At 39.8% G+C, this 15,155-nt stretch overlaps 2 protein-coding genes across 2 annotated transcripts in view; both read left to right on the top strand.

Annotated features, from left to right (window-relative positions):
- Nucleotides 1-10,329, top strand: part of mcph1 (microcephalin 1) — a 57,652-nt gene extending 47,323 nt beyond the window's left edge. Inside the window, exons 14-15 of the mRNA XM_036573710.1 lie at nucleotides 9,145-9,382; nucleotides 10,097-10,329. Coding sequence (XP_036429603.1) covers nucleotides 9,145-9,382; nucleotides 10,097-10,149 — 291 coding nt within the window. The 3' untranslated portion in view covers nucleotides 10,150-10,329. The remainder of the gene's footprint in view (nucleotides 1-9,144; nucleotides 9,383-10,096) is intronic.
- Nucleotides 10,330-13,246: 2,917 nt separating this feature from the next.
- agpat5 (1-acylglycerol-3-phosphate O-acyltransferase 5 (lysophosphatidic acid acyltransferase, epsilon)) overlaps nucleotides 13,247-15,155 on the top strand; it is a 29,157-nt gene continuing 27,248 nt past the window's right edge. Inside the window, exon 1 of the mRNA XM_036573709.1 lies at nucleotides 13,247-13,465. Within this exon, the coding sequence (XP_036429602.1) occupies nucleotides 13,247-13,465 (219 nt within the window). The remainder of the gene's footprint in view (nucleotides 13,466-15,155) is intronic.

Here is a 15,155-nt window from a genome sequence, read left to right as displayed (position 1 = left end):
TTATGTTCAAGTTGTGTGGGAGACACTACAGGCTCCATTACATTTTAAAGAGCCCAGCAAATTTCCCTAATATTGACAGTGATAGAGCATGGCCTATAACGCTGACATGACGGATGAGGAAAGCAGGTGCTGTGGGGAGGAAATAATTCCGCTCAGAGGATGTTTTGTCCTTAACCCCTTGGGGGTCCTTCAGAACAGACATCACCACAGTGCTCCTGTGGCTTTAGCCGTCACTTCCATTAACACCTGAGAGGACGTTTCTCTGTGATCAGCATCGACACTTTCCATTTGATGTACGTCATAGCTTTTATGAAGAACTTGGGTATAAACACGCTGAGTCTTACAGTAAATATGAGATGCTCCTCTCTGTTATGTGTAAAGACAGTCGCTTTATCTTTACCTCTTTGCCATTTTAGGGATCTGAAAGGTTGCTGTAAGAGCTGTTGTAGAAATTCAAGATGTCAAGATGTCTTTTTTGTCATTCCTCAATATAATTTATGCATACACTTAACATATACACTGTAATGAAATGTCGTTCTTCAGGCCCCATGGTGCAACACACAACAGCAGTATATTACACAGGACTACAGAGTGCAGATACAGAACAAAAATAGGGACGATCATATGGCGAAAATGTAATATAACAATACTTTATGACCCACAATTTGCACCACAATATTTAGATTTCAAAGGAAAACGGTGCACAATGCACCCAGAAAACAGTAAAAATTCCCACAACAGGTTCTTTTAACGACACAGTAGAACAACACTAAAGAGTCGTATTTGAAAACGAGGTTAATGACTGTGACAAACATTTTAAAGAGTTAAAGAACCATCACATAATTGTAAAGGGTTTTTCTTAGAGCCTTTACGTCTTTAGTTAGGCAGAAGTTCTTAAAACTTTAAGAAGGTTCTTGACAATCAAATTTCATTCACAAAAATGGATCTGTCTATTTTTTTTTAGTAGGGATCCAAAAATGGCATAGAACTCTTCTAGGCACTTTATGTTTAAGAGCATAGTGCCAGAAATAAGATGCACAATTTTGTTTTTATTCAACATAATAAAAACGAGCACAAAAAAAGGAAATAATTGGTAGGTGGCATAATGAGCTAATATCCAGTCTGCTGTTTGTTACTGTGGAGTTTTAATTTGACTGTGTGGTCTCACAGGTTATTGTTTAAAGGCTTTCTACAATTAGTCTAAATCTATTTTTTAGGAATGGCTGGTATCATCATCAGCATCAACAGGTATTTGCTAAAACTACAAAAATCGGCATCAGACAGCTCAACATCAGACATCAGACAGCTCAACATCAGACAACTGATGTTTCAAACTGATATTTGAAGATGTTTTTATTGTACTTTAGAAGAGCAGAAAGTTCAGGTGATGCTGTATTCTTAAAAAATGGTGCTTCAGAGGTTCTTTAGTAAAGAAAACGGTTCTATATAGAACCATGAACACTCAAAGAACCCTTAGCATGATTAAAGGGGTTCTTTGCGTAATGAAAGCGTTCTTCAGACTGATGGAGAAAGTGGTTCTATATAAAACTTTTTTGAAAATGACTCTATATAGCACCCAAAAATGTTCTTCTGTTGTTATGGTGTCAAGCTTATAACAATAGAAGAACCCTTTTGGGTGCTGTATAGAACCCTTTTCAAAAAGGTTCTGTGTAGAACTGTCTATAGCATATTCATGCAGAACCCTTTCATGATGCAAAGAACCCTTTGATCATGCAGGGTTCTTCTATTGTTACAAGCTTGACACTGTAACAATAGAAGAACCTTTTTGGGTGCTATATAGAACCATTTTCAAAAAGGTTTCATATAGAGCCAACTGCAGCACATTCTCCACCAGTCTGAGGAACACTTTCATGATGCAAAGAACCCTTTGATTATGCATAAGGTTCTTTGAGTGTTTATGGTTCTATAGAACCATTACCTATATATAGAACCATGAACACTGAATGAATCCTATGCATGATTAAAGGTTTCTTTGCAGTAAAAACATGAAAAGGATTAATGTAGCACCCATCTTTTCAAAAAGGTTCCATATAGAACCATCTGTAGCATATTCATGCACATTTTTCACCAATGCAAAGGACCCTTTTATGATGCAAAGAACCTTTTAATCATGCAAAGGGTTCTTTGAGTGTTGATGGTTCTATATAGAACCATTTTCTGTACTAAAGAACCCTTGAGACACAATCTTTTTAAGGAGTGTGGGTTACTGCACTAAAATATCTGCACTTTATTTATTTTACTGCATTTTAACCTCTACAGAAATAAATGTAACATTTTGCCATAATGCCAATCCAAGTAAATCTACTACCAGTGTTTATGAATCGACATCAGCAGATATGTATATGAAAAGTATTGAATATCAGCATCCGCCCATAATTCTCATATTGGTACATTTTCACTATTTTTGTAAAGCATTCATTTGCCCAGTGATTTAATATCAGTATGCCTACAATGTGCTCGGAAAAGCATGTTGTGATGTAATTTATCTCCATAAAGACAGTGTATTGTCATATAGCCCACCCTGCTCTGAAAAGGAGAGGAAGATGTTTAGACAGAGGCACCGATGCGAGGACGTCCTGGAAGTGTGCTGAAAATGACTGATGAACACAGAGGGGAGACGCTGGTATCAAAACAGAACCGCGCATGCCGAAGTTCAGGTGTTCGGCCTGAATCACCTTCCTCTGCCGCGCGTGGGAGGCTTGTGTTTGCCTCGGACGTTTCATGGTGAAAGGAAGCCGTGCAAGGAAGGAAATGACACAACGTCCTCCTTTTTTCTTAAACAGAGTTTACAGCATTCAAAGCTTGATCCTTTTTAATTTGGATGAGGGGAATTTGTCATTGCCGGGTTCAGGAATCTAGTTTTTTCCTGTGCTTTGGCAGGAGGCCGCTGTTACACTAAACCTGTGGAAACCACAGAGCTCATTCGTTTTGGGGGCTTTTGGCTCTGGAGTGATGTTTCTTAATGAAAGATGTAATTTGGAGTGGCTGCTTGCTGATATTATCAGTGCTATTGAAACTCTACCATAAATTTATTGAAAAAGCAACCGCATAATGTCATAAATGTTTATAGGTTTATAGGCAATAAGCTGTTTGGCTGTGAGTAATATCGTGGTTAGTATGGTAATGAATATGTTCATATCATGGTTTGGTTTGTGAGGTCATTGAAAGAGCAGTAAAAGTAGGCAAAATATAAATTTTTCTACTGCAGAGGATCTTTGACTTTTACACACATTCTACAATCCCTATTCCAAAAAAGTTGGGATGCTGTTTAAAATGGAAATAAATGTAAATAAAAACAGAATGCAATGATTAGCAAATCTCACCGACCCATATTTTATTCACAACAGAACATAGAACACATATCAGATGTTGAAAGTGAGACATTTAACCATTTCATGAAAAACATTAACTCGTTTAGAACTTGATGGCAGCAACACGTCAAAAAAGTTGGGACAGGGCCACGTCTGCCATTGTGTAGCACCCCCTCTTCTTGTAACAACAGTCTGTAAACGTCTGGGAAGTGAGGAGACCAATTGCTGGAGTTTTGGGAGAGGAATGTTGTCCCATTCTTGTCTAATGTAGGATTCTAACAGTCCTGGGTCTTCTTCGCTGGATTTTTCGTTTCGTGATGCACCAAATGTTTTCTATTGGTGAAAGGTCTGGACTGCATGCAGGCCAGTTCAGCACCTGGACTCTTCTGCGACGCCATGCTGTTGTGATGGATGCAGTATGTGTTTTAGCATTGTCTTGCTGAAATATGCAAGGCCTTCCCTGAAAGAGACGCTGTCTGGATGGGAGCATATGTTGTTCTAAAACCTCTACAAACTGTTCAGCATTAATGGTGCCTTTCCAGATGTGTAAGTTGTCCATGCCATAGGCAATAATGCAACACCATTCTATCAGAGATGCAGGCTTTAGAACTGTGCGCTGATAACAAGCTGGATTGTCCCTCTCCTCTTGAGTCTGCAGGACACGATGTCCGTGGTGTCCAAAAAGAATACCAAATTTTGATTCATCTGACCACAGGACAGTTTTCCATTTTAAATGAGCTTTGGCCCAGAGAAGACGGCAGCGTTTCTGGATTGTGTTGACATATGGCTTCTTCTTTGCATGATACAGCTTTAACATGCATTTGTGGATTGCGCAGCAAACTGTGTTCACAGACAGTGATTTCTGGAAGTGTTCCTGAGCCCATGCAGTGATTTCCAGTAGAGAATCATGCCTGTTTTTGAAGTGCCGTGCGCCTGAGGGCCCGAAGATCACAAGCATCCAATATTGACCATCAGCCTTGTCCCATGCGTACAGGGATTTCTCCAGATTCTATGAATCTTTTGTTGATATTATGTACTGTAGATGGTGGAATTTTATGTTGAGGAACATTTGTTGAAATTGTTTCACGATTTTTAGACTCAGTTTTTCACAGATTGGTGAACCTCTGCCCATCTTTGCTCCTGAGAGACTCTGCCTCTCTAAAATGCTTGTTTTATACCCAGTCATGTGAGTTAGATGCAAATTGCTCCTCCAGCAGTTTTTTATTAGTACCACTTACTTTTCCAGCCTTTTGCTGCTCCTGTTCCAACTTTTTTGAGATGCGTTGCTGCCATCACATTCTCCCCACCTCTCCTCCCTACCTTATTTTTTCTCCTGATAGAATGGTGGGGCCAAATTTAATCTCAGTGCATTTACTGAATGTGGGGTCTGGCAAAATATAATGATACTATATGACGATATACAATACATATCAAATTCAGAAGCACTTTATTTCGCCAACTATGTTACACATTCAAGGAATTTGTCTAGGAGTGCACTCATGTGACATGTAACATACTGAACAGACCAGACAAGCACACAGACTGTTATAATATATAATAATAGTAAAAAAAGGGTAATAAAAAATAAAAATACAATAAATAGAATAAAGAACACTAAAGAGACACATAAAGAATAGTAAAGACTCACAATTACAACATTTTGACATGCAGACACAATGAACTGGCAGTGCCACATTGAAAACCATCACAAACTATGAGTCTAATAATTTTTATTCAGTATTTCCCAAACCGTGCTGTAAATTCAATGCAATTAAACAAGCCTTATTATGTTCTCTATTTAAAGGAACTTGAAGTTGGTTGGTCATCATAATTACTGACAATATCCACAGTATGATCCAAAAAGCACATTTTTTATGATGATATTGATAAAATATTATTACTAATATTTACTCACCTCTAACTGAATGTGTATTCTCTAATGAATGCATCAGGATCATCGGGACCATTGCATATTTTTAATATTTGATTATTATGGAATTCATTTGGTTTTGAAACAGAATTTGTGAATTTAGTGAAGTTAGACCTTTAGGGTAAGAAGTCCTCTCAGACACAGGACAAAAACCCCCTTTAGTCTTCTGCCCCAAACTTTCAATTAGTCAGATTTTCATCATAAACACACACTTATTCACTGGACTTTGGACTTTTGCACTGGTTGGCTAGAATTAGCCTTACATCCTATCATTAAGCGATCATTAAGAGATTGACTAGAATTAAAACTTAACAAATAAAATGTAATGATTATTATTAATTTACTACTATAAATTTATGGCTATTTTTACTATTTTTATTTACTACTTTTAATTTTCTACTTTTTAACGCTATTAAGAATTAGCGAAATTGCAAAAAAAATTGTTTTGTATTTTACAAAATAGATATTTCCACCTTTTTTGATCTTTATAATATAGCTTACTCTTTAAGACAAATTGATCAAGGCCCTTAATTTTAATTTAAAATATGATACTTCAGAGTGCTAACACAACTTTTGAAGAATACATAGACAATTTTCACAAATTATTGATTGTGTGGCAAAATGTACCTTTATAAATCTTTTATTTTTGTGTTATAAAACCAAAATCGGCTGCTTTTCTGACTTGCCTGTGTGTAGCTAGTTGCATCATCATGCTGTACATGCTAAAATTTGATGGATATTATTCTTAAATGGGCATTTTCTCCCATCTTCCCCAACATGTTTATGAATACGTAGAATGCTCTGCACATGCATGTTTTTTATTTGATTTTAATTGTAGTCGTTTATTTGTCAGGGACAGTGTCCATTAATAACCATCTAAGGACTATTAATGAGCCAGAGTTAGCCTGAGAGGCTCGTTTCTGTCTTTTGTCTCTGCGCATTAAAATAGGTACGAGGCACCCTAAAATAGCTTGAGATTAGAAGTATGAATTAACACTGTAATAAAACATACTACAGATGTTAACTCCTATTTCTATATTCTGCTTTTGTGGATGCCGTAAGTGTGACAGTTCGAAACCCTCCCATAACAGTCCCCCTAGCCTAGATTCCTCAGAGTTTAAAACGGTTGCGGTGCATGCAGTCCTGCACCCAGGCGTATTTGTTAACCAGAGCAGATTGTCCCTTTCAGCCTTGTCAATGACCCATGATGGTCATGGAGCACATCCCAGCTCCCCCGAGCCCCCTCAGCAGCAGTGTGAATGTGAGCGGTGCCAGCACAATCCGCTTGTGTGTGCCTGCGCTATTCATAGCCCTCAGACAGGGAGAATAGCCGGTCCAGCTCGGAGCCCAAGGAGCGCAAACGAGGCGCAGAGGATGCCATTGTGTGTAATCTTTGATGTATTACCCCGATCAGCCGCTGACTGAGAGCTGTCACAAAAACCTCTGTCATGCACGTCCCCAGCACAATAGAGTTCCCATCATCCACTGTGTGCTGAGGGTCAATACAGGGGAGCTGGGTTTATGCAAACCAGTTGCACGTACACTTCAGTCCTGTTATATTGATATTAAAATTAGAGACGGTTAGAAATTAGAGTGATAATGAAACTGAGTATTGGCCGATACCATTTTTTTTTTTCATTTTGCTTTATTTAAAAACCACTTAACTTATTCTTCGGTTAAACTCTTGAATTATAATTTACAATCTCACTATTTAAATATAGGAATTTTAATTTGATATAAATAAATGTGCCAAATCCGAAATCCAGTCATTCATTTTCTATCTGCCCGATACCAATACTGGTATCGGAGATAGTGCCATATCTACTTAAAATAAATACAATTTTAAGTCATTCTCATAAAATGAATCACTATGTTTTAGGTTTGGCCTTGCCCTGCCTATTTGAAACTTGAATTAAGCTTGGATTTTCAATGAAGTGTTTCACATAAACCATATTGCCAGAAGCCTAATGAGGTTTATTGCCATGTGGTTAGATTTATTTCCAATTACTACTATGAAAGCAGCAGTAGTGACAAAATTGACCAATCATCTGTGACTGCTGGCAGGCCTAATTATATATTAGGGCTGGTGTATGTGCATGTAGTTATGCAGACTGGATTCTGTAAGATTTGATGCAGGGCTGGGTTCGAATTCGAGTGACCTCTTTCATTGGCCTTGTTGGAAAGTGTCAGGGTCCCAAAGAAAAAGTGAGCTGTTTGTGAGGGGTTAGATAGTACCGGGCCACTTCAGGAGAAAGTGAATCTAACCCCAGCTAACATTAGCTAACATCAAATGAAAGAATGGGAGCAGCCTAAAATCACCATGCCCAATGCCGAGCATCAGCTAGAGGGGTATAAATCACCCAGCATTGGGCTGTGGAGTAGAGGCTGTTACTGCATCAAAGTGGGGACAAACTCCCTATTAACACCCTTGATTTCAGAAAACAAAAGCCCTATAATTCAGTGTTGTACTAAACTTTCCAATAAACACTGTTTGTTGCCGCATCTACCAATACATGTTAAGACTGTATTGTGCACAGTGAGAGCCATAATGTCGACAGAAATACTGCTGAATACTTTGGGCTCAAGCTCATCTGAAACAGACTGATGTAGCATAGAAATGTTTGCTGTGGTTTAACAAGTCAGTCTTTCAGATTGTTAATTGAAATAATACATCTTCTGTTCTCCTGGACAAAAAAGAAACGGACCATCCAGATTGTTACCAGCATAAAGTTCGAAAGTCAGCGTCTGTCCTGGTATGTGGGGCATTAGTCCTCATGGCATGGGTACATTGCATGTCTGTGATTCACCATTAACACTGAAAGATATTGTGGCATCAGTGTAGAGTGAGACAAAGGGAAGGCCATGATTCTGCTGCGAAAAGTGCTCTTTTATTAAACACCTAGCAGAAATGCACGTAATGCTTTTGGGCATAGCAGGCAAGGTGACTATAAGCCATAGCTCTCCACTCTATACAGTGGATATAAACCTACTCTAACTAACCCCACTGCCCAACAGAAAATGACACAATGAACACAAAACACATACCTTAGACCAGTGGTTGTCAATCCTGGTCCTGGAGTACCACTGCCCTGCATGCTGTAGTGTTTTCCTCACCCTAACGCACCCAGTTCACCTGAGGATGGGCTTGTTAATTAGTTCATTAGTTGTATCAGGTGTGTTGGGCCTTAGAGCAAGAAACAACAACATTAAAAAACGTTACGAGGTTCCACTGCAATATTTATACACATTTTTAAGCAATATATGCTGCTTCTAGACATCTTTTTCAGGGACGTCAATGCTTGTTTCATCGTGACCATGCCAAGGCACATTCTGCATGTGTTACAACAGAATGGCTGTGCAATCAGAGAGTGCAGGTGCTAGACTGGCCTGACTGCCTCTTATTGAAAATGTGTGGCGCATTATGAAACACAAAATACGACAATGAAGGTCCTGTACAATTGGGCAGCCTAAGACTTGTAGAATGGAAAATGACAAAAAATCCCACTGTCAAAACTGGATCAGTTGGCGTCTTCAGTGCCCAAATTGATTATTGAGTAAAAGGTGATGCAACAGAGTGGTAAACATGCTTCTGTCCCAACTTCACATTTGTACATTTAACAAAAAACAAACAAATACAATAAAGCTCATAAGGTAAAATGTCAAATATTGTACTGTTTTCAGTTTAACTCAGTGCAAACAGAATCAGAAACAGAATTTAATAATCACTGCTTTCTGTTTTTATTTCTGTTTCTATCATCATTTCTCATTGAGAAATTGCCTTTACTGAAGAACCCTTGAAGAACCACTTTGGTCAGGGTGTGGACCTGCAGAACCTCCCAGCCTACTGCGTATTTGCCGTAACAGGACTCTCTCTCTCTGCAGATTTGCCGGCTGCAGCAGCATCTATCGGCTGGGGAGCACCAGCAGGACCTGTTCCAGGATCAGCCGCTCATGTTTGTGTCTCCGCTCTCCCAGCCGCCCTGCCGTAGCCTGGTGGAGCTCATTCAGCTATGTGGGGGAAGTGTGTGCCGGAGTATTCGGCAGGCCAGCCTCTGCATCGGGCAGTACAAGGGAAAAAAACCCGAGGGGACCAAGTGTCTCTCAGAGCAGTGGATTTTAGGTGAGCTTTTTCAAATTACATGTGAACCCCCACACCAGCTTTGTCTGTTTGTTTTTTTAACATTCAGTAGCAGCCTTGAATGAGCGGGGGTGCTATTAATATAAATAACATACTAATTGTAATAGTCATCATTAGGAATTAGGAATCATAACAATATAAGCAAATTAAAAAGATATATGTGTAGATTTAGAATCAGTATGTGATGGCATATTTATTATACTCTGGAAAAGCACAGTGTTTGGGCTGCTGCACTAAAATGTCAGTAGTTTATATATTTTGCTGCATTTGTACCCCTAAAAGAAATAAATGCTGATGCTAAGCTAGATAGATTTCATCCCGATTTCTATATTTCATAAATATTTATGTATCAGCACCAGTATATTCAGTGGCAGATATGTATGTGCGTGAAAAGTAATGAATGTCTGTATCGACTCATAATTGTCATATTGGTGCATCTGTGGTTATTATTATCATTATCATCATTATTATTAATAGTAATAGAAGTAGTATTGTTGTTTTGTTGTTTTTGTTCCTGTTATTACAATTTCTATCAATTATTGATTATTTTTAATTATTTGTATCAATTCTATGAATATACATCAGTTGTATTATCATATAATTCTCGTTTTTTATTTACTGTTTGTTTATTATTAACTGAAGAAATGTGTATAAGAGCGCACAGCCTGAAATCTGTTGTTTTTGTTTCTTATCTAGATTCTGTGACGCATCTAGTGCTACTTCCATATGACAACTACGTTTTGGAGTGACCATCGCCTGTGGATCAGACTGTGATACTGTGACGTTTTTATCTCAGTAATATGTTCTCAGCTCATTTTTAATGTCTGGCTATGATGACGTGTTTGTGTGTTTGTATGTTTTAGGACGTTTGTCTGTGTTAAGTTAGTGTATTACTGTGTAAGGCATTGTTAAATAAAACCACAAAATAAGTCAAGTGGTGGTTATTTTGGCTCAGAGCACATTTGGGTTCTTTGGTTGGCCAGAAACGTCTAGAGGGACCATGGCCGGATCTACCATATGGGTGACCTTGGTGACTGCCCAGGGGGCACCCAATGCCCAGGGGCACCAGAAGGTTGCTCCACAGAAGTGCACATTTTAAATTATTTTAATTATGTGTTAACACCTTTTCCGGTCATGAATATTTAGGGTATATTTTGGTTTTTCCATCTGAATTTACATGCCCAAATCGTAAGGCAAATTATTCAGTAACTGCATGAAATTAATGTAAATATTTATTATTTATTTATTTATTTTTTGGTAAAAGCTCCCCTCAAATTAACAGAACGTGTTTTATGATCATACACATGTTGCTATATACTTACAATTTACTGCTAAAAGCCAAAAATCTTAGATGCTCTTTTTATTTTTTTTTATAAAAGTAATTTTTACAGAGCAGATCACTGAAGAGATGCCATCTGTTTATAGTTTATAGCTCAGATTTGTGGAAAAATGGGTCGACTTTCAGTAGAAAAAAAAAAATTGTGAGTTCAGCTTCTTTTATTATAAGGGTTTAAAATTACATCACCCCTCTATTTGACTGTAAAGAAGACAGTTACAGCTCTCATACGACCCCCACCTTTTGAATGTATCTTATGAAATATAAAAGTTATGAAGAATATGACGAAGTGCGTTTTGGAACCACTGGTGGTCTCAAGGAGTTAAAAAGGTTAAAAACATATTTTTGTTACATTTAAATAACAAAACTTTGCTGCTGCCCTCTTATTGGCACACCCAACAAAAGCCTTGACTGAGGAGTTAACTCTGGTTCAGTCTAGAACCAGCTACACTTCAGTGGAACCATCCCAAGATCTATTTCGCAAAAGGTCTTAGGTTATTATCAGTGGGCTTGTGGGGATGGGGCACCATAGCTGTACTGCCCAGGGGGCACCCTAGAATCTTACTCTGGCCCTGAGTGGGACATGAGCTCTGTGCTCTGGTAAGCCATGTGCCACAAATGCTCAAGGTCATAGTACAGTACAGCCACTCTCCTCTGATTCAACTGAGAAAGCACAGACATTCTTGTTATATCATTGAAATCTCGTTCTGCGTTCTTAAAATCTCTAAATAAAGAACAGAAGGTAAAGCTGTGGGTTTTTTTAGTGATATTAGAAACGTTTTGTAGTCGCTGCTGCTGCAACCGCTGCTCTCCACGTGTTCGCCGTAGAACGAAGTAGTGAAGGGGAGTCGATTCCGAAAGAGTCGATTCTTCGACTCCAGCACGTTTGGGAGTCGGAGCCGACTCTCGGCCTGTGACTCTGAGAGTCGAAATGCTTGGAGTTGACTGTTCGAGTCTGCTACGGAAAAACAAAGTTCATTTTCATTATTGGGGCTTCAACAAAGAAGGATTTTAAACTGTACAAAGAACGAAAACAACAACAAAAAAAACAATAGTAAACAATACTTTTCACAGAGCATGTAACTTCAGTTGAGTTCTTTTTTTACCTGCTTATGATTCCTTAAATGGCACTGCAGTTACATTGTATCTGTAGGCTATTTAGATAAATACTGTGTCTCTTAAGGTGGAACATAAAATTCAAATAAGAAACTGGCCAAATCCAGCCTTGTGGAAAGAGGAACATTCAGCTGCTCCGGAATAAAATTCTACTTTAAATTTGGTTAACAAGCCAATAATGTTTTTTTAATCATATTATTTTGTCATTAATCATATTATTTGGTTATTTTCTCAGTACATAATTCCAAGTTTTAGCTAGAGCTCCCTTCAACAGCTATGGTTCTTATATAGCTATGGTTGTTGTATATGGTTCTATATAGAACCTTTTTGAAAAAGGTTCTATACAGAACCACACAACACATTCTCCATCAGTCTGAAGAACCATTTCACCGTACAAAGAACCACTTAAGCTCGCCAATGGTTCTATATAGAACTCATAGAACCCTTGAACCATCTTTATTTAAGAGTGTGCCTTCAGGATAGCTTAATATCTGCTGCTGCATCATCGGCTCAAGGTTTTAAATGAAGTGGAGTCGAGGAGTCGATTCCAGAGGCGAAAGGAGTCGAGAGTCGGAGTCGACTCCGTACCAGCAAACCCGAAACGACTCGCGCTTCACTAGAACGAAGGCGTCGTCCTCGCCGTAGCAACCGTTACCGCAGAAAGTCCTGCTTCAGCCAATCAGCGGCGGCGACACTGCCGTGCGGCTGATGTCACTTCTTGCAACATGGGGTCTGTGGCGGTGACTTCGGCGCAGCGAGAGCGGACAACGAGCTAAACTTAGATTTCGAAAGAAATTTCGGAAGTTTTTCTGTCCGGTTCGAGCCGATTCACAACCTCCGGGCTCCCGAAACCGAACCCCGCGGCGTTATGTGGCCCCGTTAATGAGCTACGCGCTAATTAAGGGTTGCTAGGCTGACTCGGTTTGAAAGCCCGCTTGACGTTACTTTACTAAAGTTAGCATTTAGCTCCGTCTTTAACCGCAGCCTGTATTTTTGCACTTTTCCCGCAAACGACGCGCACATAAGGCAGATAATCTCGCTTCTGTGAAGTAACTGTACGTGTTTGTGTGTTTAGAGGCTTGGTTTGGGACTCGCTAAGTAACTTAGCCAGTGAGTGTAACGTGAAGTTAGACGCAGCAAACCGAAGTGTTTTGATATGAACGGAACGCCTGCAGAAACTTCCGGCACAAGCCCAGTTTCCGTGAAGACGCTCGGTTTTTCGTTCATGTAAGTCAGAAGTCCGGGCCTTTCATGTAGCTGCACACACACCCGTCACTGACACCAGGTTAACTGACACCCCATGCCTGTCAGTCATTAGTCCGCACCGTGGTTAGTCAGCTCCGTTTGCACACCGCCTTTCCAGTCCGTTTTCTGCTCCTGCCCTAAGTTCCAACATGCTGCTGTCCTTGGTCGTGCACACCTACTCTCTGCGGTACTGGTTTCCAGCCGCTGTCATGTTGGGCACTGCCCCGGCTTACCTGCTGTCCTGGGGTGTCTGGCGTCTCCTGTCAACTGTCCTGCCAGCCAGGCTGTACCACAGAGTAGACGACCACATCTACACAGTCTACCAGAGCATGGTCCTCTTCTTCTTCGAGCATTACACTGGTGTCGAGGTGAGAGTCTGCCTTATCCAGAAGCTTCATAGTTTTAAGAACATCTTACCTGTGTTTATCTGCTCCCATTTGACTGTGAGCTTTGTGCCAGGATGCTTTTGGGAAACCCAGCCCAGAGAACTACATTAGGCTCTTATTCCGAAACCCTTTTTAAACTTGTTTGGGTTAAATGGCACAAAATAGCTACATTTTCCACATTTCCAATGATGTTTTGTGTATCAAACACATCACTTTTTAATTTGAGCACATACATAAAATGACAACCAGCAGACATGTTGTGCAACCCCTTTTGTCCTCCACCCACACCTGTCCCAACCCATCTCACCCAGACATAACACACACACACATATACACTGATCAGGCATAGCATTTTGACCACCTCCTTGTTTCTACGCTAATTTTCCATTTTATCAGCTCCACTTACTGTATAGGTGCACTTTGTAGTTCTACAGTTACAGACTGTAGTCCATCTGTTTCTCTGCATACTTTGTTAGCCCCCTTTTACCCTGTTCTTCAGTGGTCAGGACCCCCATGGACCCTCACAGAGCAGGTACTATTTGGGTGGTGGATCATTCTCAGCACTGCAGTAACACTGACGTGGTGGTGGTGTGTTAGTGTGTGTTGTACTGGTCTGAGTGGATCAGACACAGCAGTGCTGCTGAAGTTTTTAAACACCTCAGTGTCGCTGCTGGACTGAGAATAGTCCACCAACCAAAAATATCCAGCCAACAGCGTCCTGTGACCACTGATGAAGGATTAGAGGATGACCAACACAAACTGTGCAGCAGCAGATGAGCAACCGTCTCTGACTTCACATTTACAAGGTGGACTGACAAGGTAGGAGTGTCTAATAGAGTGGACAGTGAGTGGACACAGTGTTTAAAAACTCCAGCAGCACTGCTGTGTCTGATCCACTCAGACCAGCACAACACACACTACCACACCACCACCACGTCAGTGTTACTGCAGTGCTGAGAATGATCCACCACCCAAATAGTACCTGCTCTGTGAGGGTCCGTGGGGGTCCTGACAACTGAAGAACAGGGTAAAAGGGGGCTAACAAAGTATGCAGAGAAACAGATGGACTACAGTCTGTAACTGTAGAACTACAAAGTGCACCTATATAGTAAGGAGGTGGTCATAATGTTATGCCTGATCAATGTATATACACATATATATACACACACTCATACTTCCTCATGATAAAAGCCAGATCTTCACATTATCGGTTCCTTTCAGTCGTATCCTCACTGTAGCTGGATTTGCTCTATTAACTCTAGCTGAAGATAATTCTAAATAAAGGATGTCTTAAAAAGGATTGCAACCAGAGTGTGATTGTAAGAGTGTGAGGTGGAAGCTGGTGCTGAACAGTCATTTTTGGCAGCTGTCAGGCTGTAGTTTGTGTAATCTCTATGCAATAGGAAATGTGGAGCTGTTAATGCTGAGATCATTTCAGTTACCTTATTCCAACAAATAAACACCTCTGGACAATCCCTGAATCTATGCATGAATGCTCTTAAAGTATTATTATTATTACAGAATGTACAGTAGGTGGGAGCTGGTCCCATCAGGTGTCTTTACCACAAAGTTATCATACCAAAGACATCATAATTCTTTTATACACAACAATTTTTAAACTTTTCTTTATCCCTTTAGAACTAAACCAGCGTTTTTTTGCAGTGCCTTTAAT

Source organism: Colossoma macropomum, unplaced genomic scaffold (genome assembly GCF_904425465.1).
Source record: "Colossoma macropomum unplaced genomic scaffold, Colossoma_macropomum, whole genome shotgun sequence".
Taxonomy (NCBI): domain Eukaryota; kingdom Metazoa; phylum Chordata; class Actinopteri; order Characiformes; family Serrasalmidae; genus Colossoma; species Colossoma macropomum.
This window is presented reverse-complemented; position numbering and strand designations above follow the sequence as displayed.